General features: G+C 41.2%; 4 protein-coding genes across 6 annotated transcripts; 2 read left to right on the top strand and 2 right to left on the bottom strand.

The window, feature by feature from the left end:
• Positions 1-81: 81 nt before the first annotated feature.
• On the top strand, positions 82-2,210 carry LOC115770206 (UDP-glucuronosyltransferase 2B15-like). The gene is made up of 5 exons (XM_030715400.1): positions 82-190; positions 265-792; positions 852-1,291; positions 1,364-1,476; positions 1,537-2,210. Exons 1-5 carry the CDS (start codon positions 135-137, stop codon positions 1,915-1,917), a joined length of 1,518 nt encoding a protein of 505 aa, XP_030571260.1. The 5' UTR covers positions 82-134; the 3' UTR covers positions 1,918-2,210.
• Positions 2,204-5,920, bottom strand: LOC115770354. Its single transcript, XM_030715592.1, has 5 exons — positions 5,818-5,920; positions 5,123-5,172; positions 4,167-4,323; positions 3,860-3,981; positions 2,204-3,799 (listed from the first exon to the last, which is right to left on the bottom strand). Exons 1-5 carry the CDS (start codon positions 5,918-5,920, stop codon positions 2,747-2,749), a joined length of 1,485 nt encoding a protein of 494 aa, XP_030571452.1. The 3' UTR covers positions 2,204-2,746.
• LOC115770204 (microspherule protein 1) lies at positions 4,267-22,644 on the bottom strand. Of its 2 annotated transcripts, XM_030715397.1 has the most exons (4): positions 22,313-22,644; positions 21,510-22,254; positions 20,673-21,451; positions 4,267-4,323 (listed from the first exon to the last, which is right to left on the bottom strand). In XM_030715397.1, the coding sequence occupies exons 1-3, from the start codon at positions 22,570-22,572 to the stop codon at positions 20,720-20,722; spliced, it is 1,737 nt and encodes a 578-aa protein (XP_030571257.1). In that variant the 5' UTR covers positions 22,573-22,644; the 3' UTR covers positions 4,267-4,323; positions 20,673-20,719. The 2 variants fall into 2 exon arrangements, with proteins under 2 accessions (XP_030571257.1, XP_030571256.1); XM_030715396.1 differs by lacking the exon at positions 4,267-4,323 and having other exon boundaries at positions 19,938-21,451.
• LOC115770208 (protein dpy-30 homolog) lies at positions 13,584-14,351 on the top strand. Of its 2 annotated transcripts, none has more exons than XM_030715403.1 (2): positions 13,584-13,683; positions 13,755-14,351. In XM_030715403.1, the coding sequence occupies exon 2, from the start codon at positions 13,769-13,771 to the stop codon at positions 14,042-14,044; it is 276 nt and encodes a 91-aa protein (XP_030571263.1). In that variant the 5' UTR covers positions 13,584-13,683; positions 13,755-13,768; the 3' UTR covers positions 14,045-14,351. The 2 variants fall into 2 exon arrangements, with proteins under 2 accessions (XP_030571263.1, XP_030571262.1); XM_030715402.1 differs by having other exon boundaries at positions 13,740-14,350.
• Positions 22,645-22,764: the final 120 nt, after the last annotated feature.

Below are 22,764 nucleotides of genomic sequence, written 5' to 3'. Positions count from 1 at the left end.
AGTCAGACAGTCAAATAAAAATGCTATAAAAACATGGAAACATACCTGGCAACCAGTCAGTAGTCGACGAGATGTGCAACGTACAGTATCTTGGCATTGGTATTATAATTGTGACGCAGCTGCTCGGCTGGGCAATGGGTGCGAATATATTAGCATTGATGGGCATGACCTCGCACAGTCATCATATTTGGTGAGAACATGAAATTGGAATATAATCCTCATTGCAGCAAGCTAACGAAGAGAATCTCCCTCGTCTGTTTATAGGAATAGTGTGCTGCTGTATGAACTGGCAGAACGGGGTCATAATATGACCATACTATCCGTGAATTTGCCACGGCCCGAGGATAGGGTGCCAGGCAACGTAAGCTATATCTATCTGGAACGCGCCTATGATTTCTATAAAGAGAGTGGCGATAAAGTTGATATAAACTCGTTTATTGGTATTGGCGACTATGAGACCATAACGCAAACTTACGATTTTGGCTTGAAAACGGCGAAATATATAGCCGCCTCTCAGGGGCTGCTGCAGCTGCTGGACTATCCGGATGAATTTCAGTTTGATCTGATTATCAATGACTACACGCTGGGTCCATATTTGCTCGGGTTTGCGCACAAGTTTCGCTATCCTCCCATAATTGGCGTTACGGCCTTTCACAATGCGCCCATAACACTCGATTTCATGTCCAATCACTATTTTCCGGCACTGACACCCTATTTCTCGACTCTGTATAATCAGAAAATGAGCTTTTTGGAGCGTTTGGATAACACGCTCATATTTGCCGCCGATACAATGTGGGTATTAAATGCATTTCTGATATAAATTATTTATTTAATTTAGCTTTCATGATTAGCTATCGCCGACTGTATTACTATCCCCAGCTGGATGAGATAATGCGACCCTTTTTTGGACCGGAAATGCCGTCCCTGTCGAAGCTGGCGAAGCTTACGAAGATTTCACTGGTCAACTCACATCCAGCCACGGATTATGTGGAAGCTTTACCGCCGACTGTTGTAGAGGTAGGCGGTCTGCAAGGCAGTCAGGGCAAGCCCTTGCCCGCCGACTTGGATCAATTTATGAGACGTGGAAAACGTGGGGCCATATTCTTTTCGCTGGGCACCAATATGCATCCAGAGAATGTGGATAGGACGCTTAAGCTGGAAATTGTAGAGGCTTTTAGGCAACTGCCTGACTATAATTTCATTTGGAAATTCGACGAGCAGTACTTGAAGGATGTTCAAATGCCGGATAACGTTTTGGTTAAGGATTTTCTGCCACAACGGGATATTTTGTGTAAGTCTTAATTATGATATAATGTGATTAATGTGTTCAATGTGATTATAAATGTTCCTTGTCCTTTCCCAGCTCATAAATCTTTGACTTTGTTTATCTCACACTGCGGTGGATTAAGCATACAGGAGGCTACATGGCATGGTGTACCCATCGTTGGAATTCCCTTATTCCTGGATCAATATCGCGTAAGCGAATCGCCCAAATTATTTTTTTTTAAACGTTTTATCAATGCCCGTCCGTTGTAGAATCTCATTCAAACCATTAATGCTGGTGGCGCTGTTCAGGTTAACTATTTGAATATGACTACGGAACAGCTGGTCTCCGCCGTACGAGAGGTCGCCGAGAACAAGCGTTACTCGCAGGCTATGAAAATGCGATCCCAACGCCTGCGAGATAATCCAGTGCCCCCCTTGGAGCTGGCCGTGTGGTGGGTAGAGTATTTGCTACGCCAGCCCGATCCCGTTCACTTATACTCAGCAGCTAGGGAATTGAATTATTTTCAAACGCATTCCCTAGATGTGCTCGCAGTTCTAGTTATGATTCCTTTGCTGCTCCTGTACTTCCTGCAGCGGCTGTGCACTGGCAAGCGAGGATCGATGCGAAAAAGACATCAAAAACGCGATTGAGCGAATGTACTTAAATTACCATAATACAATATTTTATTTACTTTTGTAAAGCTAAATATTATACAATAGATTGTTATTGCTATAACTTCTTGGCAACGGGTGCTCATTTAAAAGAAATCGAATCGCAACACGAAAAAAATATATATATGTATATATACTTTGCTTTTGTGATTTGCATAATGAACAACTATTGGCAAAGAAATTACTCACTGATTTTAATTCTAGGTGTGCTTGTTTGTGTGTGTGTGTGTGTGTGTGTGTGTGTGTGTGTGTATGTGAGTGTGTGGGTGGCTTTTAGTGTGTGTTTGTTAAGTGTTTATTTACGTGTTGTTAATATGGCAAGATTAATAAATGAAACTATTTTCACTTTACAACAGCTGCGAGCACTGCACAACCGTGAAAGTTCCTAATGAAACTTTAGTCTAACTAAATCTAGGCGCAAATTGCACAATGGATTATTCATAAATTATGTTATAAATATATATATAAGTATTAAATTAATTAACACAGATATTCGTTTTGTTTGTTTTGTCGTGTGTTTGTGAAAATGTTTAAAGCGTGGTTATGTACAGATTAATAAGTCATGCCTTTCCATTAAGGGTATTCACTGCTCAACGCTGTTGAAAATTTCCCATATGAAATAGTGCTTTCAATGAGTGAACACCCCTCACATGGCGCTAGTCACTTCTTTCTAAAATTGAGGATGTTCGGTTAGTTTTGGTGCTTTGTGAGGGAAGTGGGGCAGTTTGTGTATTGGTATGGATTAATTGTAGCACCGCTAGCGCTACGACAAGGACACTTTGCAATCGTTTAATCGTTCCTATCACGTTTACTCGTTCACCAACTGCGCTGGACCGGGATCATCGTAGGGCGCTCCATTCGCACCCACATACTGATTGTTATTGCGATGCACAAAGCCACGCCCTGGCGATGCATTGTAGTAGACGACGCGGCGTATGCCGAAGGGATCTACGTAGCCAAAGCTACCCGCTCGCTTGTCATCCACCTGGGCTTCCTCATGATACTGCTTGGGCAACACATAGCGGAAACCATTGCGCGTCACACTTACACCATCATAGTCTGAGGCATCCAGATTGTTGCTGTGCAGCGGACGCAGACGTCGGCGGTACGCCCGATCTGGCAATGGTGGCAGCAAAGAAGCATCCAAAGCATTCACATCCAGCGGTAAGTTGGGCGCATAGTAACCATATCCATTGCTGGTGGGCGTGGCTGTGGGCGCATAGTGATAGCTTGCATCGGAAACGGAGGGCGGCGCAGCGAATGGCGCAGGCGTGGAGTAACCAAAGGGAGCCTGAGCCGCAATGGGCGCAGGTGTTGTGGGCACTATGCCGATAGCCGTTGGGCGTGGTCGGAGACGTCTGCGCTGCGAGCTCAAAGGTGGCAGCATGGATAACGCGGGCGCAGACAGCAGCACGGGCGGACGAGGCGTCGTTGAGCCAATAACAGAGGCGAAACGACCCGGCGCAAAGCCATGATCTGCTTCCTCATCGTATACATTAATTGCATTGATGTCATCAATGGCCTCCGCATTCGGCTGAATGTGCACCTTGCCGCTTAGCAGCTGGTCCCGTGCTCGGGGCAACTCGTCCGGATAGTGATCAAATCCCAGCTGCGTTTGTGGCTGTATCTTGGCTGCCTGTTCGGGTGGCAAATAGTTGAGCTTACCTACACCTGAGCCCAGATTTGCAGTGGCCAAATTTGGTGGCTCATAAAGTGGCGGTGGGGGTGTGGTCGTTGAAGTAGTGCTGCTATAGCCATATCCATGTTTTCTATAGCCGCCGGCTACGCTATTGCCACCCACATTACCATCAACCAAAATGCCAGACTGAGCCGGCGCCGATTTTGTGGACTTTATGGCCTCCTGTAAACGGGGAGTTAGAGCTGTAGGGTTTTTGGGAATCGTAAGTCATTTTATAGTTACCTCAATGCCCCTGCCTTGGCCCACAAATATAGTCTTTGATTTGAGAATACGATATCCCTCCTTATCGGCTATGTAATCCTTCTGTCGCAAAAAGCCAGCAGCATCGATCCAGGCCTCTGTGCCTAAGAAAAAGAACAAAACAGAATGTGAATATTTGATAAAAAACAGATGGACCCAAACTAAATATAATTAATTTTGGCGGAAGTCCACACAAATGAGTTGGAGTTTCCCTTGCATCAATTGAAAAAATATTCATTTAACTAACCAACAACTAGTCTATAATATTTTTGTCTTATTATGGACTTACCAATGACTGTGCCGTCCTGCAGACGTTTCTCCTTGCGGAATTGTCCATTGTCGGTCTGAAAGCGGAAGTACCTCTCGGGTCCCTCATCCGTTTGAATATGGTACTGACTTTGACTCGCATCACCCCACGAGGCGGCTGCCAACGCTACCAATGCCAGCTGCAATGAAAATTGTCGACAAGAGGTCAGTAACTTGCCACTTGGTACTTGCTACTTGCTACTTGCTACTTGCTACTTGCCACTTGCCACTTGTATTTTGACTAATGGCATGTGGCAATAGCCGCATATCCGCTGATAGCGGCAGCTAGAAATGCATCTGGATTTGGCCAAACGTGGCCATTTGGGGGCCGGCCACAACAACTATTGGACGAAATGCCAACAGGTAGCAATTTGGCTAAAACGAGTAGTCATCGTTGCACTTCAGTTTCAGAGTCAAGGTGACATGAAGAGATGCAACCGCAACTGTTGCACAACGCACAACACGTTGGAACGGAAATGTGGCATGTGAAAGTGTATTTGCAGTTGCAACAACCGCACCGCGCCGAGTCGAACCGGTTAGAGCGCACGTTGCGTGTACGCTACGTGGCGCATAGGTGTTAATGCCAATTCAGGGACAAGGTTGTCATTCTCTTGCCATTTGGCTCGATTGCCGCATTGAGATTCTTTTGCCAATTATTCTAATGCCGCCACCCGCACGTAATCACATTAACGCTTCAATTATTTTAGCGTGCAGTCATAAACTACTCGCAACAGCCACTTGGTGAGGGGGCAGCGACCGGGCGCGTCGCCTCGTCGGCTCTGTAGGCGAATTGTGGTTTGTGCGCTTCAATTAAGCTAATGTTGCTGTAGCTGACATTTTTATTATAATTTTTTGTTTACAAATCGGGTATTCGCATTCGCCTGTCGTTTTATTTATTGTGCTTTAATTAATTATTGTTTGTATATTTTAAGGTGTCACCTTATGACAGACTTCGCTTTTCTGCTTGTGGGTTGTAAATAATAATAAGTCTTAGAAAAAATTGAGTTCAAATTATTTGTGGCGTTCATTTTTGGATTTACTGAACTGAAACTGCGGCTGTACACGACGTTTAACTTTTCTGCTGTGCGAAGTGTTCACAGAATTAAGCTTATTCTTTAGCATTATTTACCTAACTTTAACTTAGCATTTTGATAAATTAAATTTCTGAGTGACTGCTAACAAAGTCATCTCATGCCTTAAAAATACAAATGCAGCCATCAATCATGCAAATCAGCCAGAAATGGATTACATCATGCATGTTCCGCTCAAAAAAGGTATACATATTAAATACACACATGCCCAAAATACTTTGCCACTTTCTAGAGTCCCCTTCCCATTCAATTACAATCAATTTAAATATTTGGGCATAAACGTCGCAGTCAATCAACAGCAAATTGCACAGCCAGAAAATTTATTTCATTTGCTAACGCAATGTAATAAATTGTGCAAAAATTATTATGGCCATTTCCGTTATGGGGCAAACAACTGCAGACGGACAGCAGTGGCAGTGGCAGCAACGAGAGTAAAAGTGCCAGCAACAGCAACAACAACACCAACGCCAACAACAACGATCACTTCAACTTCGAGAGCAAAGATCTGGAAGAAATTTTAGTCCAAATTGGCGTCGCAGTTACTTAACCGGTTGGCGTTGGTGTTGGCTCCAGCCGCAGCCTGGCAGCATGTGTTTATGTTGCGACTGTTGTTGTGGATGCTGATGTTGCCGGCTGTTTGCCGCATGTTGCTGGCATCGGTTACGTGAGAATCACAAGAGTCAAACGACTCCTTTTGGGTGCGAGCGCGCCTTTAAAAACAAAACCAACAAAAAAAAAAAAAACAAAAGTGGAAAATCACGTTTTTCTTGGCGCGCAATTTAAGCGGCGCTTTTTGTTTACGTTATTGTTATTGCTGCTGGACGAAATGGTAACAAAGCCCGTCAACTGTTGCGCAACATTTTTAGCGTAATTTACGCAGCGCAAGCCAACAAAAGATATTCGCCCAATTGGCTGCCTGACCCCAAAAATTCTACAAATGTTCAAGCTGCAGTTTGTGAGAGCCTAAGCAACCAAATACCTGAGCAACTATCTATTTGTCTCTGCGTGCCCTCGAGGGCACCTTGCCTTGCTCCAAGCTGACCTTCACTATTGGAGTTTTTAATTAAAAATCACTTCAATTATATTTATGCGAGCGCTCTAAATTTATTAAATTAAAGCAAAACAAAAAAAAAAAAAAAGAAATAAATAAATACAATAAAAATTATGATAAATGATCTGAAAATGTGTAGCGCAGCTTGCGATTTTGTGAATAGCAGACATTCTACCAGCAAACTTTTTCAAATTGATTAAAACAAGGCGCTAATGAAGCACACCCATAGCGATGACGACGAGCCTTTCACATTATGTTAGGCTGCGTGCTGGCCTTTTCCTATATATATGTTCATAGAAAATGTCGACAAACCCACACGGTCTACTCGGATAGACTGATAAACATATGTATAATCATGTTAATTACAATTTTTAGCCGCTTCCGTCTTTAAATATGCCAAAACATTGAAATCAAAGCTAAGCAAATGGGTAAGTGTAGCGCAAGCAAAACGAAAGACTTAAGACACAAACTTGTTACATGGCATGCAAAGCTGTTGCTGTTGCTATTGTTTTTTTTTTTTGTTTGTGGTTTTTGTGGGTTTGTAGGCGTATGGGAATCAGTTCGTTACTAGTTTGTTAGTCATAGACCACAATGATTAGATTAACCATATGTTTATCCAAAAACGTGTATCTCCCATGTTTTTTATTGTTTGACAACAACATATCGCTGACATTCGAGCAAGGCAATGAAGCAAATAATAATTTCTAATTGCTCAAATTCCACAAAAACAATGCCCCCTCAACAGCATTACGAACATGAAATTCTATATTAATATGCGGCGATTAATGAAACATTTCATTAGACACAATCAATTCCGAGAATGTGCGCCACAGCAACAATAACTGAACGACTGATCGAGTGTCTCTGGTTGCCTATTGGATTACACATTTCGGCGAGACACCCACACCAAGCACAGCAGAGGGTCTCTTATGTGAGCTTTTGAGCTACTGACAGACCGCCGTCAAATTTCGAGCATAGCCCAAATTGCTGTGGGAGCAGCAACAGAAACGAAATACAAAAAAAAAAACTGCTGCTATAAAATTGTATTAAATTTCGTTAGTTGATTGACTTTTCGTAACTGCAAAAAAAAAAATTGATTGCCTTATTTGGTCAACGTTTTTGGTGCTGCCATTTCCTGTTTCTTGAGGCACAAACAACTCTGCACAGCTATACAATTTGCTAGAATTTCAATTGAAAATATGATTTGCCAAATTAAATAATAATAAAATAAGTATACACAATGTGTGTTGGTGTTTGATCTGTTGGAACATGTTTTCAAAACTAGCACCGCAAACCACGCGCCTTTGAGCCAATGTCCGCCTGGCTTGTTAGTCCAATTCAAACGTGGCCCGCAGCGCAGTTGCCGCTGCATTGGACAACCCCTTTTGGGTAACCCAGTTAACGATATTTGCATTTGGCAGCTGTTGCTACTCGACTACACAATTGCTAATTTCTATAAATAAAATCACATCCGACGCACTCAACTGCAGCATTCAAATAACTTGTTTGAATACTAGAGTAAACATGCAAATACTCTGTAAAAGCTTCACATGGAATTTAAATAATTAAAGTGCATTTTATTTTTTATACTAGCTTTCTTATGCTTTCCCATTGTCTTTAACTAACTAGTTATGTCTTTCAAGAGGAATTAATCTGAGACTTAGTTTGTAACAATTTGTCGCATAGTGTTAAAAAGTCAAAATTTGAAAATATTTCTATTGATTTGATGTATCACATAATATTTTAATTATCTTGCATAACAGCATAAGCAATTACTCTCTTCCTCTCTTGTAAGGGCATACAAATTTCGTCATGCCAAATGTAACTATTTTCTTACAGAGTAGTTTTTGCTGTTTTTGTGTGATACTGCGCGACTGCCATAGATCATTTAACAAATTGCGAACAAAACTGCATTCAGACAGTTTGACTTGCATTTGTCGCTGTTGCTGGCGGCATTGCATCACTTTTAGCCATTTTTGTGGAACATGCCAAATGCGTAATACTTTTGGCATGCATGAGGTGTGAAATGGCGCTTACGTGTATTACTCTGTAAATATTATGAGTGAAATGTGATTGTTCCACTCCGAATGAGCAGGCTTCCTCCCACAATGCAGCTTTGACGTGCGTGTCGGTCATGCATACAAATACACATCTGGCAGATATATAGAATAGAATTCGAGAGCTTTGTAATTATGCAATTGGCATGCAAATGCCCAGGCAGGCTGTTAAACAATTGTACATGCATCATAAATAATAAGCCATAAACATTATTATGACTTTAATGCGTTTTCGTCACGGCGACAAGGTCAGCAACGCCGCTCACAAGAATCAATTGGGCAGCTCACGTAGGCTGTTAAGTTTTTCACGCGCTTCCGAAACATTTCACTTTTTTTTTTTTATTTTTTTAATGACATTGGCTTTATGATTATGAATATTGTCGTGTAGCTGTAGCGGCTTATTAAATTAGATTGCATAACACAGCTAGAATTGTAGGTGGCGCGCCCAAAATTTGTCGAGGCGTGAAATGTTTTGTAATCTTTGGGTGCCCACCATGAAGTCTGTTGTTTGCTGCTAAATCTGCGAATTGCATGAAGGTCGTTTGTAATTAGGCAGCCAGCTATGAAGTCAACTCTTAACGAATGCCCAAAAGGCATATAAATTTGCACAGCGCTCAGCGCTGACTCATCAGAAATGCTCATAAACAATTTGGAGGCCAGGAAAATTTGACTTTGACTGATGGATCATAAGCAATAGAAAGCCAAGTAGTCAATAAATTGCCATAAATCACAAACAGCACCGGCCAAATGTGTAGCAAAAGCTGTCAAAAGTGACACTTGCACGCCCCAATGCGTTGCCCGCATTGGCTTGCCAAGTTCGTGCCCTAAGTCTTTTGTTATGTGTGCCGATTCTTCAGCGTTTCAACGCTTCAACGCATCAACGCTTTGTCGCCTTGGCGCTTTGCTGCCAGTTGGAAAATTTGCATTTTGCAAAGTTTCCGCATTTTTGGCGCTGCACTTGGCTGCTCCAATTTGTCACAGTTCCAAGTGGGTTACAGTCCAAGTCCAGCATTTTGTGGCCAAAGAAACCCAAACGCGCTCGTGACATTCGGCCCCACAAGAGAGTGAAAGTTGCACGAAGAGAAACAACAACAATAACAACGACAGCAACAACAACAATATTGAATTAAATTCAGCTCAGCTTCGACATGGCCCAATGCAACTTGGCATAGCTACAATTGTTGTTGCTTTTTGTGTTTGTTGTTTTTGGCCATGTTCAATGTGCGATCGTGTTTTAATTTCGTGTTGTATAAAGCTTTTTTCATTGTCAGCGGCGTGCGGGCATGCAACTTGCATTGTTTGGCCAAGTTGGATGCTTCTTTCGGTGCCTGGCTAAAATGCTAAAACGTATTTCATAATTGCTGTGGGTTACTTAGTGGCGTCAATGTACATCTGAAGCTATGCAATGGTGTTTCATTTTTTTTTTCGTTTTACCTATTTAGGTTTTTGCTTTTGCCCACCAAAAGCCAAATTAATCAAAGTAATTGGCCAGCTCGGCCGGGGGTGGGGGCGTGGGCGTGGGCTGCTTTGCCGCTTGGTGTATGAGCTGCGTGTAAATGAACTTCATATGCATGCACGTATGAGTATCTCACAGATAACGCCATGTGGGAAAAGCATTTTGGCAGCACTTACAAGCTCCGCTCTGCTATTGCTATTGCTGTTGCTGTGGGCTGGGCGCCGAGCCGTGAATTGTGTCAGCAATGTTGCATTTTATGCAAAATGCTGCCGCGACAAATTCCAAAGCCTTTAATTAAAACGCCAAACTATTTGCTAGCCAAATGCAATGTGTGATAATGGATGTATTTTTTTTTTTATTTCTTTTTTTACTTTCCAAAGGGCCAACGACAGCGTGACTTTGGCATAGTTTTAATGGCTGTTCACTTTGATCATTCCCATTGTATTTGAGACTCATTTGTGATTGCGTGGGCTGCACCTTGGATATAACTTCTTGATAAACAAACCCAACAAAGCCCGGCAAACTGGCGACACTGTGGCACTGTGTGGGCACAGGGACACAGCATCGGTATAGTGGCACATTATCATAGCGCGTGGTTGTCTTGTTTGCACTCTAACAACTTCCAGTTGGCGCTGTCAGTTGTTCTAGCTGAAATATTTGAGACAGAAGTGTGACAAGGCGTGTGTCGCAGACGGCATAGTAATGAAAAATTATGCCCAAAGAAAATATGAAAATATGAAACAAGGTACAAAGTACATCTACAGCTTGTTGTGCTTTGTTTACAAAGTGAAAAATATTTTACTGATGTTTTGCCACCTCCATCTTACTGCGCGGCACTCTGACAGTATGAATGCATTTTGTTTTTCAAGATTTGAAGCTGTATACATTAAGTACCTTAGTTTATCAGTGTCTCAAACAGACATATTGCCATTAACTTTAGCTGAGGAATCTGTCTGAGGCCTAAACAAATCACATTGCCTGAGGTCGTCGTTTAACAGTCGCTGCTTTAAAGTTACAGTTTGAAGTCATAATCAAAGAAGGCTCTCAACACTGTAAATAGAGCATTGTATAGTCTATTAAGCCCAATTGTGAAGCTGACACTTACTGAAAGCATGTAACACCTACTTAGGTGCTAAATAAGAGCAGAGCATTGTTTTCATTTAAGCTGGGAAAAATACGCCACCGATAATAGATGCTCGCCATATATATATTTTCTAATTTTAACATTAAGTAAATACCATAAATTATCAATATTTGACAGCGCGCTGCATCGTAACAAATACCTTTTAATTATTCAAATTGTCCTTTGAAACCGGTAGCATTTTCTTCACACTTTTGACGATCTCAGCCATATTAGGTAGCAAAAAATAAACATCATTAAAGTGCGCCACAAATCACCCAAAAATGTCGACTCCATGCGCGTCATCTTCCCACATTACTCAGAAGGCCCGCAGTTCATGCATTCGAACGTAGCCATAAACATTTAAACAGCAGCTGTGGCTAATTTGTTTCGAAGCACCATTAAAATTTTGCAAATTGGCCACAAATATTGTGCAGCAAATTGAGTTAAGTGAGAAATTCCATTTATAGCTCAGGCGTGTGAACCAACTAATTAGAATTCAAATTTTGGGCGGCATTCCTTGGAATTTCTTTTACCCAGTTCACATTAGCCGCACTTTGGGCATTTAGGTCAGTTAATAAAATGAAATTGCAGCATCATTGTTACAAAAAAAAAAAATTAAAAATGTTGCTGTTATTTCTCGTGGGCTTTTTTGCTATTCATGAAATGCGATTTAATCAAAGTTCATTAGGGGCGTGCACAAAATTTATGGGCAAATAATTTATGCGTAAAATGCAAAACAAAATGGCCAAAAAAAAAAAAACATGTTCATTGATTTGCCCGCGAGCTGCTTTGGCGGCATGTTACATTTGAAATGATATTTAATAATATGTAATTGTGAAATGCAGAAATGAGAAATGAGCAAATTCAATCTGGTCTGGGCATCAACAGGTCCAGTTTTGGGAGAGCTTACATAATTGCTAGACCGAAACAGCGAACTTTTTTTTTTCAATTTATGGCTGTCACTCAAGCTGATTGCTTGTCTGTCTGTGCCGGCTGCTATCTCTCTCAAGGTCAGGTAAGTAATCCACAGTAAAAACAAATGCTACAGTTGTTAATTAATTCAGTTGCGCTAATTTTGCTGCCCTATTTCATATATACAGACGCACACATATAAATATGTATTTTTTTTGCTTTGCTTTGGCTTTTACAGCTGCTCATTTGCATTTTTAGTGCTTGTCTTGGACCTGTCTTGGACTTGTCTCGGACTTGTCTTGAACGCGTTACCAATTTACGCAATTGCTGCTGCAATTTATTTGATTTGTTACCTTTCAAGGGAAAGGTCTGCCCTGCCCACGTGCTGCCTGCCCACTACAGCTAAAACTTCGCACGCTATAAAATATCTTTAAACATACACAATACATCCATCTAAAAGCTACATAATCATCATCGCGTACTCATCATCATCATCATAATTATCAACATTGAATCTTCGTTGTCTTGGCGCTAGTTTTTTTTTTTAAGACGATGCCAGTGACCTCTGCCTTGTATTTCATATTGTTATTTCATTTTTCTTCACTCAATCTTTCTGTGCTGTGCATCTAACACGTTTACACAGTTCCGAGATCAATATCGGGGGATGCCCGAAGCCGCTGCTGCCTCATCATAAACGAAACATAAAACGAAAAAAAAAGTGAACAACCGAAAAATCTAATGCACGATTTTTGTTGAAATTTTCATGTTTTTCAGATTGATTTGTTGCCCCCTGCCTACACACACCTATTTGCCCGCTAACTGTTAAGAAATAACGTTTTGCCTATTCACTGAATTCTTTTTATATTCAAATTTAACTAGCCAACTCTAATATGGGTCAAAAGCTACAGGTTTGTCTATAGCGAAAAAAATTGTGTTAATCGTTTGTTTTGTTTTTTTTTTCCTAAACTTTTGCATATTTGTTGTATGAGTAGTACATATGTCCATAAATTATTCAAAAGTTTTGTATAAGCGTTAAGCACAACAAAAACAGGTGGCATTTTCGCATCAAGTGAGAAAATATATTGGCACATATTCTATGCTAAGCACGGCTCTAAAACATATTTTACAATGTTGAGTTGCCATTAATTTAACAAGATTTAACACTTGTTTCGAAGTTGAGGCAGCTTAGAATTGCTTTGCAACAAGTTTGTTGCTTAAGTCTTTCGTTTGACAGCTTACGAAAATTTGTTTAATTCCCAATTGCCAAATACAATTTGGTGTTAACTTTGTTAATTGCACAATTAGAAATAATAACGGAAATATACATAGACGTCAAAGTTTTGCAGAATTTCAGTAATTCAACCAATTAAAAATATGTCTCAAGTTGTTGCTAGTCGCAATTTCCCAGCTAACAATAAATCAACGTAAGTGCAACATTGCTCCTAAATCTTGCAACCGATTGCTGTTCGAAACAAAAGGCTTTGATAGATTTAGTGCTGTTGTTTGAATAGAAAATGAAATTGTGGGAACCATTTAAAAGTGTCATAAAATTAGCATTTTAAATGCCTAAAACTAAAGCTGTGATAAAACATGCTTAAATGTGCAACTTTTCGGGAATCAAAGCAGGCAACGAAATTGTATAGAGTTTTATTACAAAAGTAGGCCTTGCAGCTTATTTTTTGTACCTATTCTGAAACAATAGGCATTCGTGTTACAATATTTAAAGCAGACACATCTGCAGCGGTAATTTATACAGAAAAAAAATACACCAAAATTGATCAGATATAAAAATTATATACATATATTTTGGGTAAGAGCAAGCGTAATTTTACGTCTCTCGTTTAGATATTTAACAAGGTTAATTAGTTGTATAACAAACAGAAAGAATAGAAATAATGTCGGACGACTTTGCTCCCATAAAGTCCTCATTGAAGGATCCTTCTGTCTTGCCTCTCGAGATGCCAACTGCGCTGCCCGTTTGCCGGAAACCTCGTCCGGATCTCAACTCGCTGACAGTGCGCCAGTATCTGGATCAGACGGTTGCGCCCATTTTGCTGCACGGCCTACAGGCGCTGGCACGTGAGAGACCCACAGATCCCGTTAGCTATTTGGCAACATATTTGTTGAAGAACAAAAATCGATGCGAAGAGATCAATGCCGATGCAATGTAAATCGTTTTGTTGATAACTTTTACACACGCACACATAATGTATTTCAAGTTTTGTTAACTGACAAACGCTGATATTCGCTGGTTTTGATTGAACCGATTTCAACGTACACATTTTAGAGCTGTCTGCCCACTTGTCTAACAAACAATACAACCCAAACGTTACACTCACCAAATGTACGCTCTGCAGCCACATGATTTATTCGATGTTCCTTGTTACAGCTTACGACCGACGCACAACAATTAAAAATACACTTAGTTTACACAAATAAATATTAATTTGTCGCTGTATTTTACACGGTTGCTGCACCAAACGATTTGTTTTTGTTTAATTTTAAACAAAAGATAACAGTGCGTATACACGATTTTTGGCAGAGGCTTCTCTTGGTGCTGCTGCAACTGCCAGCCACATCACGCCAGAACGCGTTGAAGTCGAACGAAAAATTGCGCCTAAAGATGCGCCGATAATAGTCGAATTTCTGCCTTTTCGAATATAATTGGTTCCGCCGACGCCTGCACTTCCGATGCTCGTCCAACAATAATATATATATATATGGGTTGGTTGGCCCGATCTGTCAATGCTGTTTGCAGCGTCTCGCACGTCCGTTTACTCAGCTGGCTCGACTGCCACTAAAATCGCAGCGCGTTTAGTTGACGGTTTAAAAAACTTCAAATTCAAAACGCCAAACGTTTCGGCGCACTTCGTTTCACAGTTCGGTTCGTATCGGCTCGCCGGCGAATGCCACAAAGCGTAGCGGCTGACTACTGGGGCTGCCTGCAGCTAACTGAAGGTGGCACAGGTGAGGGGAGGGGAGGAGTGTCTAGGGCATGACGCTGTAAAACTGTCTGTTGTCATGGCTGTTAGAAGTAATCTACTTTATGAGCACTCTTGGACACTTTCAGACCGTAATCCGATTTCAGTTTCGGTACGCATTCTGACCACCCGCAACAGTCACGCGCCAAATGGATTGTGTCTAGGTTTATTTTCAATATAATTTATATAGATTCTATTTAAATATAGATTCCATTCACTGATATAATTATAAGTTAATTGCTGCACATGTTGCCGTGTTCTGTTACAAAGTTCAACATTTAGATTGCATGCTGTATTTAATTTTATTGATTTGATGCCACAAATTCAAGTGCAATACTCGAGACCTCGTTTGCTTTTAAATTTAGAAAGGGTTTATCTTGGGCTCAAGTTGCCTTGATATTTAAACTTTTGAAGTCATTTTGCTCTCTTTTAGCTTAAATTTTTGACAGGAGACGGTTAAGTTGAAGCTGGTTTTGAATGTATTGCAAAGCTCTTGATTGACGGGCAAACCTTAATTGAAAACCCTATGAAACAAATCGTGCACAGATCGGAATTTACTCAAAATATGTTCCAATTTATAAATCAATATAATCATATGAAAATATAGTTACCCAAAAATACAAGAGAATAAGGAATAAAATGAGAGGAAGATATATGGCTCAGTTGAGTATAATATTACACAAAGCTAATTAAAACTTAACATAATGAATTTATGAGAAGCGCATAATAGGGCAATATTTAGTACTAAATTTCTTGCATATTGCAAAAGGTAAGTAAACTGGGTCTGTGTCTGGTAAAGGTGAACATTCATACCTTTACACATATATGCACATACATTTTAGTATTGGCCGGCAATCTGTTTCAGTATTTGTGAGTTTTGAACCAAACATCAGCCCTTTTATTTGGAACCCACGTTTGCACCCACCGGATTTTGGTGAATCGATGAATCACATTTAACATAGAACTTAACTCTCAATTTTTCAGCAAGCGAGATGAGTGTACCGAAAACCTGGAAGTGCGTGTTCATAACTCATCTATCTTACGTTATTTCTTAAAAAAGAGGAAGTGAAATAGAATTGTAAACAACAAAAAAAGGATCCTTCAATTGCATTCCTTTTATTTTCCTCTGCCCCTCTCAGGCAGCAGTTTTACATAGATGATTATGATTACAGTGCATTATTTAATGCAAACTTGATATAAACAATATTTATAAAAATAAGATAAAAACAAACACATTTTTGAATTTTACAAATCAATAAACAACTCACATTTGAGTCAGCGGCATTAATTCGCTATAAAAATAGATAAAATTATGATATAAATAATCCATTAAGGAATATGGCGCCCACATGTGTCATAAAACTACGGCCACATAAGAAACATATATCTGTGTTATGTGTATAGCCACAATCAGGCATTGCCTTGTGGCTTGATTTAATTAAAAAATCAAAATCGTTGTAATTATTTGTCTGCAGAAAAAGATCTCTCGGCTCAAATAACAACTTGAGCTCTTAAGCTCCAAAGTGGAGTTTGCAAATTGAGCATAGTTGATTTTGGCGCCAGTGCGTTTATTGTTGTTGGAACTGTTATTGCTGTTGCTGTTGTTATTGTTGTTATTGTTGGCTCTGGAGTGCGTGGGTGACTGACAGTCGAAGTCGCTGTCGCTGTCGCTGTCTAATGGAGCGACGCATTTCAAGGCTGTCGATCGGTTCAACTTGTTGCCGCTGGCTGGCGCTTGAGTTGCCACCAATTTCATATGGATACAGACTACGAATCGACTCGTGGCTAACTGCGCCTTTAATGCTTGCAATATTGTGGGCGCTGCTAACAGTGACGTCACACATTGCCTTTGCCATGATATCATTTTTCTCCACACTAAATCACACGGAAAAAACCTAAACATTTAATAAATCTAAGGCTATGCGCTGCTCACAGCCCGAAATATATTTGCAATTCGCTTCAATAAACTAACGAAGTTTATCTTATTAGCATGCAGCTCGCAGACGCGCGTACCTCAGTGCGTATGAGCAACAACCAAAATAAAAGGCAATGCGGAACAAATTCGAGTAGTTGGTTTATTTATGCGTTACAAGCGAAACATAATTTAAATATCTAACATGACGCATACGACATGCTGTCCAAAAGTGTCACTCAGCTGGTTACGCCCCCAAGCTCCCGCCGTCCATGACATTGCTGTGCGTTTGACAATTGAAATGAAATTGATCGAAACGCGATTAGCAAAATTAATACAAAGTAACAACAACAGAAACAACTGACCAACTATGAAGTATTATAAATGTTATCGTATTTGCGCATTGTATAATCCATGTGCGTGCACTTATGGCGCACACTGTACACAAACGCACAGAGGAAATAAAACGCTTACGGCCAAGCTGTTCAATGTAACACGGGACGACAACGTTTCCAATTGGACTGACGCTTTGATTTCTGCATATCGATTCGGCAAATTTGTCAATTTGTAATCTATTTGTTTAAACTTTCCATACACTTGCTGATACCCTAAAAGATACCAAGAGGTTATACCTAATCTCAGCATCGAATCGCTAAAAAAAAAACAAGTGGAAATCTACACAGAATTAATAATGGAAGCAATCGAGACTTTTTCTGATGAGATAGAGATTAAATGTGTTCACAGAACGATGGGTTTTCAATCTATACCAGTTATTAATGTGTTTCAGACTGGATCTCAGCCATTTGCAGATTATATATAAAATACAAATTTTAAAGGGTATTAAAGCTACAGCATTGTCTCGGAAGAAAGTATGGTTCACATATAGTTTTTCAATATTATTCCAGCAAAGTCACGAACTGTTCACGCGATCTGACTTTGACAGCTTTGTTGTTTTATTTTTATGTAAGCTTCGTTGTAGTGCATAAGATAATAATAGTGTTATGTCAACTGAAAGGTGCAGGTGGCAAATCAATCGAGACTGCCTCAAATCCAGGGCATTAATATGACCTCATGCAGCTAATCCAAAAAGCAATTTGGGCTGTGAAAGTTGTGCCCCACAAAAAATAGAGCCAAAATCTCTCGCACCCACGCATGAACAGAACCAACTTATAACGAGCATTAAAAAATCGCCAACGCTCCAGAATTTGATGCAAAACTACCTTTGGCTAACAGACTAACAGTTAGTAGAAATAGGCAAAAATAATAAATAAATAAATTAATCATGGAGAAAAAAGAAAAAACAGCATGACCTACGCTAATAGAAAAAGCAAAAGAACAAAAAAATAGTTTAGAAAATTCAGACTAATTTTAGCAGTTGCGACATCAGCGAAGCATCGCAACAACAAAAGTTCGCTGAACTGCACAAAGGCGGCAGCACAAGATATAATATGTAATAACAAAAAAAAAAAAAAGGTTAAGAAAGCAACAACAACAACAGCAAAAAGAAGACAAAGCCAAACTTCATTAGTTGGTTCTCGCATCATCAGCTAACTTGGGCAAAAAGAAAGCAGCTGATGATTTTGGCCACAAAAAATGCACACAAATCAACGTTCGAATTGTTGTTGAACCAAAGCAAAAGATCTACAAAGAAGCTGCTGAAGAAGAAGCAGAAGAAGCGTAGCCAAATTCCAAGTTAAAAATTCGAGCTATCGAAAACAAATTGACTTTTTATTGACAGTGACAACAATTAATTATATTTTAATATGCCTGCAACCGACAGCCCGGACGGAGATAAAATCCCAGACTCTGGACTCCGACTTGACTCTGGCTCAGATTGGCTCGGACACCTCAGTGCCGCTGAGCATGGCCGACAGCTTATTAGTTTATAGTGTCAACAATGCGGCTTAAAGACCATTGAAGAGGCGGCGAGAGGACAGCGACGAAGAAAGGTCGTCGCAGCTGCCGAAAGTCATCGAACTTTCTCCATGTTCCCTTTGTTTCGGCTAATTTCTATATTATGTTACAGGTGTTGTCAGCCACACAATAATTAATTATGATTTGGCAGACGCCTGAACCGAGCCAACAAATGATGCAGTTGCCTATCAGTTGGCATCTCGAGCTGTAAATTGGTTGGCATTAGCTTAATTCACAAAGGTTGACCAGCATTTTTAGTCAGAACAATGGGTAACACTTAGCCAACTTTTAAATACATATTTTAGCAAGTACAATTGTGTAATTGGACAAAAGACTTTATTTAAATTTTGTTATTTCTAATTACATATGAGAAGAACTTTAAACAATCGCGTGTCTCAACGTTAATCAGAAATTCCCAAAAGCGCAGAATTGCTTCTTTTTTTTTTTGTTTTTGTTTCGGCTGACTGATGCGAATAGAATAGAATGGTTTTGGGATAGATACTTTCAAAAGCTGCGCTGTAATTAATAGCAGCTTACGACTCAGTCGCAAATTAGCCAAATGACATAGCGCCCCAAGAACTCAAATTTGTCGTTGTTCTTGGCCTGAAGTTGCCAACTAACTGCGTAGGAGTTCTTGACTCAAACCGCGCCAACTGTGTGGGCTGCATAGAACTGACCAGCAATTTAAATCGATCCTGTTACAATTTGTGTCAAACCAGACAAAACAAGTGAAAAACTCTAGTCGGAAGTACCCGACTATGGTATACCTTGCAACCTTTTCTACCAACACCTAATGCAGCACATGTCAAAAAGTATTTATTTTTGAACGCGGCTGATTATAGATTATCGGAAATAAGATCGTACTGTATGGGCACTAGGAGGACCTGAGAATGGACGGGTAGACGGTCGAACGTAAGGACAGATGGACGAACGGACGGATAGACGGTCGAACGGACGGACAAATGGACGGATGGACGAACGGACGGATAGATGGACCAACGGACGGACGGATAGATGAAGCAACGGACGGACGAATAGATGGACGAACGGACGGACGAAGGGATAGATGGACGAACGGACGGATAGATGGACCAACGGACGGACGGATAGATGGAGCAACGGACGGACGAATAGATGGACGAACGGACGGAAAGATGGACGAACGGACGGATAGATAGACGAACGGACGGACAGATGGACGAACGGACGGACAGATGGACGAACGGACGGATAGATGGACGAACGGACGGATAGATGGACGAACGGACGGATAGATGGACGAGTGGACAGACGGACATAGCTAAAATGACACGAAAATTGATGCTTATCAAGAATACATATACTTTCTGCCTGTTACATATATTTGCACAAAAAGATGTAAATGTTTTCAAGTCGGGAGTGCCCGATTAGGATATACCCTGTTCCCAACTTCCTCTCGTACATACATACATCAAAAACAAAAACACAAACAAGAATACACCCTCAGTAAGCTGCGATATGGTATTTCTCTTATGATGTCATGCGTCATGGAGAATGCGCTTTTGATGCCGACCAAGAATATTTATAATGTTTTTGGATTGGAGAAGCCAAGTTCAGCCTTTATACTTCATTTGCACTTAGCCACAACAAATCCCTTTTAGCCATTTAAGACATATTTCCTGCTCTAAAAATATCAAGCAGCAAGATGTCCAAATTTGGCCAGACCCTTTTATCTATATTTCACCTTTATAAAAGATATTATATTAGCATCGGAATATATACACATCAGAAATGAGAAAAAAGTGAATATGTCGTTAGGTAGGGTATTGTTTGGGCGTCTTGCTTAATTGCGAACTTTTTGCTTGCTTCCGCTCGATAGAAGGCGTGTGAGCACATTGACTTTGCCATTCAAGTGGGCGGTAAGTACTCGTTTATGCCATTGTTTATGTCATATAATTCCAGAACTTGTTTCTTATTGGAGATTAAGAATAGAAATACATAACAGCGACCTACCTTGCGAGGGACAGCTGCTGTTGTTTAAAATGTACACTAGGCTATGCTTAATTTAAATGATTCGATGTCTTGGCGCTCTCCTGTCGTATGGCATTGATTAGCTCATAGTTCACCAGAAATGTAAAGCGCAGTCCGGAGATTTCCACAGTGCAATTGTGGGCCAGTCGTGTCTTGTTTCCATTCAGCAGCGGAATGCCATCAATGAAGATAGCGCGCTTGCCTTCATTGGCAATGAAAAAGTCGCCATTACTGCGCATCTTAATGGTGCCTTGGCGACGCGAAATCTTTGCAGCGGGTCCCTCCAAGGACAGATCAACGTCCACACCGCACTCCTTGGCCTCACGACCAAATGTTATCTCCTTGGAGCGCATTAGATAACGCACCAGGCGTCCGCAAAGGCAGGCCAGCGTTTGATTATCAAATTCGCTGGCCGCCGTGGGTCCCAAAACTGAATCAACCAGCACACCCCAACGTGACAGCTCGTTCTCCAGCAGACGTATATCGCGCTTGTTGCGGCGGTCGGCCAGCGTCAATTCCATTTCCAGTGCCTCATCGCGCGGCTCGTGCAAATCCTGATCAAAAAGCTGATCCTCTGCATCTGAAAAGCTGAGTGGCTGATCCGAACCCTGCAGCGGCTTGACCGTTTGATCCGGCAGCAGGCAGTACTGCTTAAGCAGCAGCCAGTGATTATGCAACGATTTAGAAGTACGTGCACAATAGAAAATGCCGGCGTTCTTATCAAGCAACTCCTGGAACTGCTCCAGTTTTGGCGTCTCCGTCTGTTTGAGGTTGAACACGTTCAAGCATATGCAGCATACAGGAAAGTTGAGTACTTACACTCTTAATGGTTCCCAGTAGGTCTTCCTCCTGCACGCTGTAAAGCGCCTTGCGCTGTACAGACTCCACCATCTCTGGATGCAGATTACGCATGGCGGACACCGCAATCCGCGACACGGCTGGTTCGTACAGCAGGGCATACCAGCGCTGCTGCAGCTCCTGCAGGGTAAATTTGCAGGAGAACTTTACGCCGCGATGAATCATGCGTAGATCATTTGTTTGCTGTATGCCAATAACAAGCGCCAGGTCATCAATTGGCTTCCAGCGACCCAAATCCTTGGTAGCCATCTGTGCTAGCGGACGGCCATTGCGTCGAGGCTTTTTGTTGCTTGCTGGACGCGAGGGCCGCGGACGACGTTCAGTGGCTGGAGCACGCTCCATAACAGGTTTTGGCTTTGGTTGCGGTTGCTGCACGGGAGTGCTAATTGTGGGCACCGGCAACGTGGGCGCTGCTGGCGTTAAAGGCGTCGCAGGAGTTGCAGCAGTGACTAAAGTCGGGGTGCCAGGTAAGGTTTCCACTGCTGCACCTGGAGTCTGAGGCGTTTCTGTTGCTGTAACAGCAACTACTGTTGGAGAGGGCGATTGCAGTAAAGTTGATGTCGTCACAATTCCAGGAAGGTTTTGCGAAGTTGTGCGCGGTCGATTGGAGCGGTTAGCATCAGCACCGCCGCGACTCGTTGGTATTGTAAGATTGTATTCCACAATTTCGTCGTCGAAGCGTTTTCGTTTGATTGTACGCGAGGAACTATCCGGCGAATGGGGTTATAAAACAGTTTACAGTTAACTTAAAATGTCAAACTCACCTTCGACGTTTTGCTGCGTCGTTTTGTAGCAACTCTATCGGCAAATTGTGAATAGGAGTTTTACTCGAAGGCGTTGTTGTTGTTGCAGTCGATATTGTTGGTGTTGCTGGGGCTGCGCAAGTGTTGACAGATGTCGATGACACACTGACAGTGGCAGGGACGTCTACTGCGTGCGAAGCAACTACAGGCGCCATGGTGGTTTGAACACTTGCAGATGCTGCACTATTTGTTATTGTTACATGTGATTGCGTGCTTTCCATAGCTATTTTATGCAATATTTCTTATTTTTCTTTTGCGACGCACAAAGTATTGGTAACGCTGCGACAAATCGATATACATAAACTATTCGATAAGTCACAATCATCGTGTCACGACGTTCTGTGTGGCGGCCGCACCGATTAATATTATTATTGTGTGCTTAACATGAATACTCCTCTTTAACAGAATTCATT

Source organism: Drosophila novamexicana, unplaced genomic scaffold, assembly GCF_003285875.2.
Source record: "Drosophila novamexicana strain 15010-1031.04,08,12 unplaced genomic scaffold, DnovRS2.1 tig00004555-arrow-pilon, whole genome shotgun sequence".
NCBI classification, from domain to species: Eukaryota; Metazoa; Arthropoda; class Insecta; order Diptera; family Drosophilidae; genus Drosophila; species Drosophila novamexicana.
Note: the sequence above shows the minus strand (reverse complement) of the source record. Positions and strands in the feature narration are given on the sequence as shown.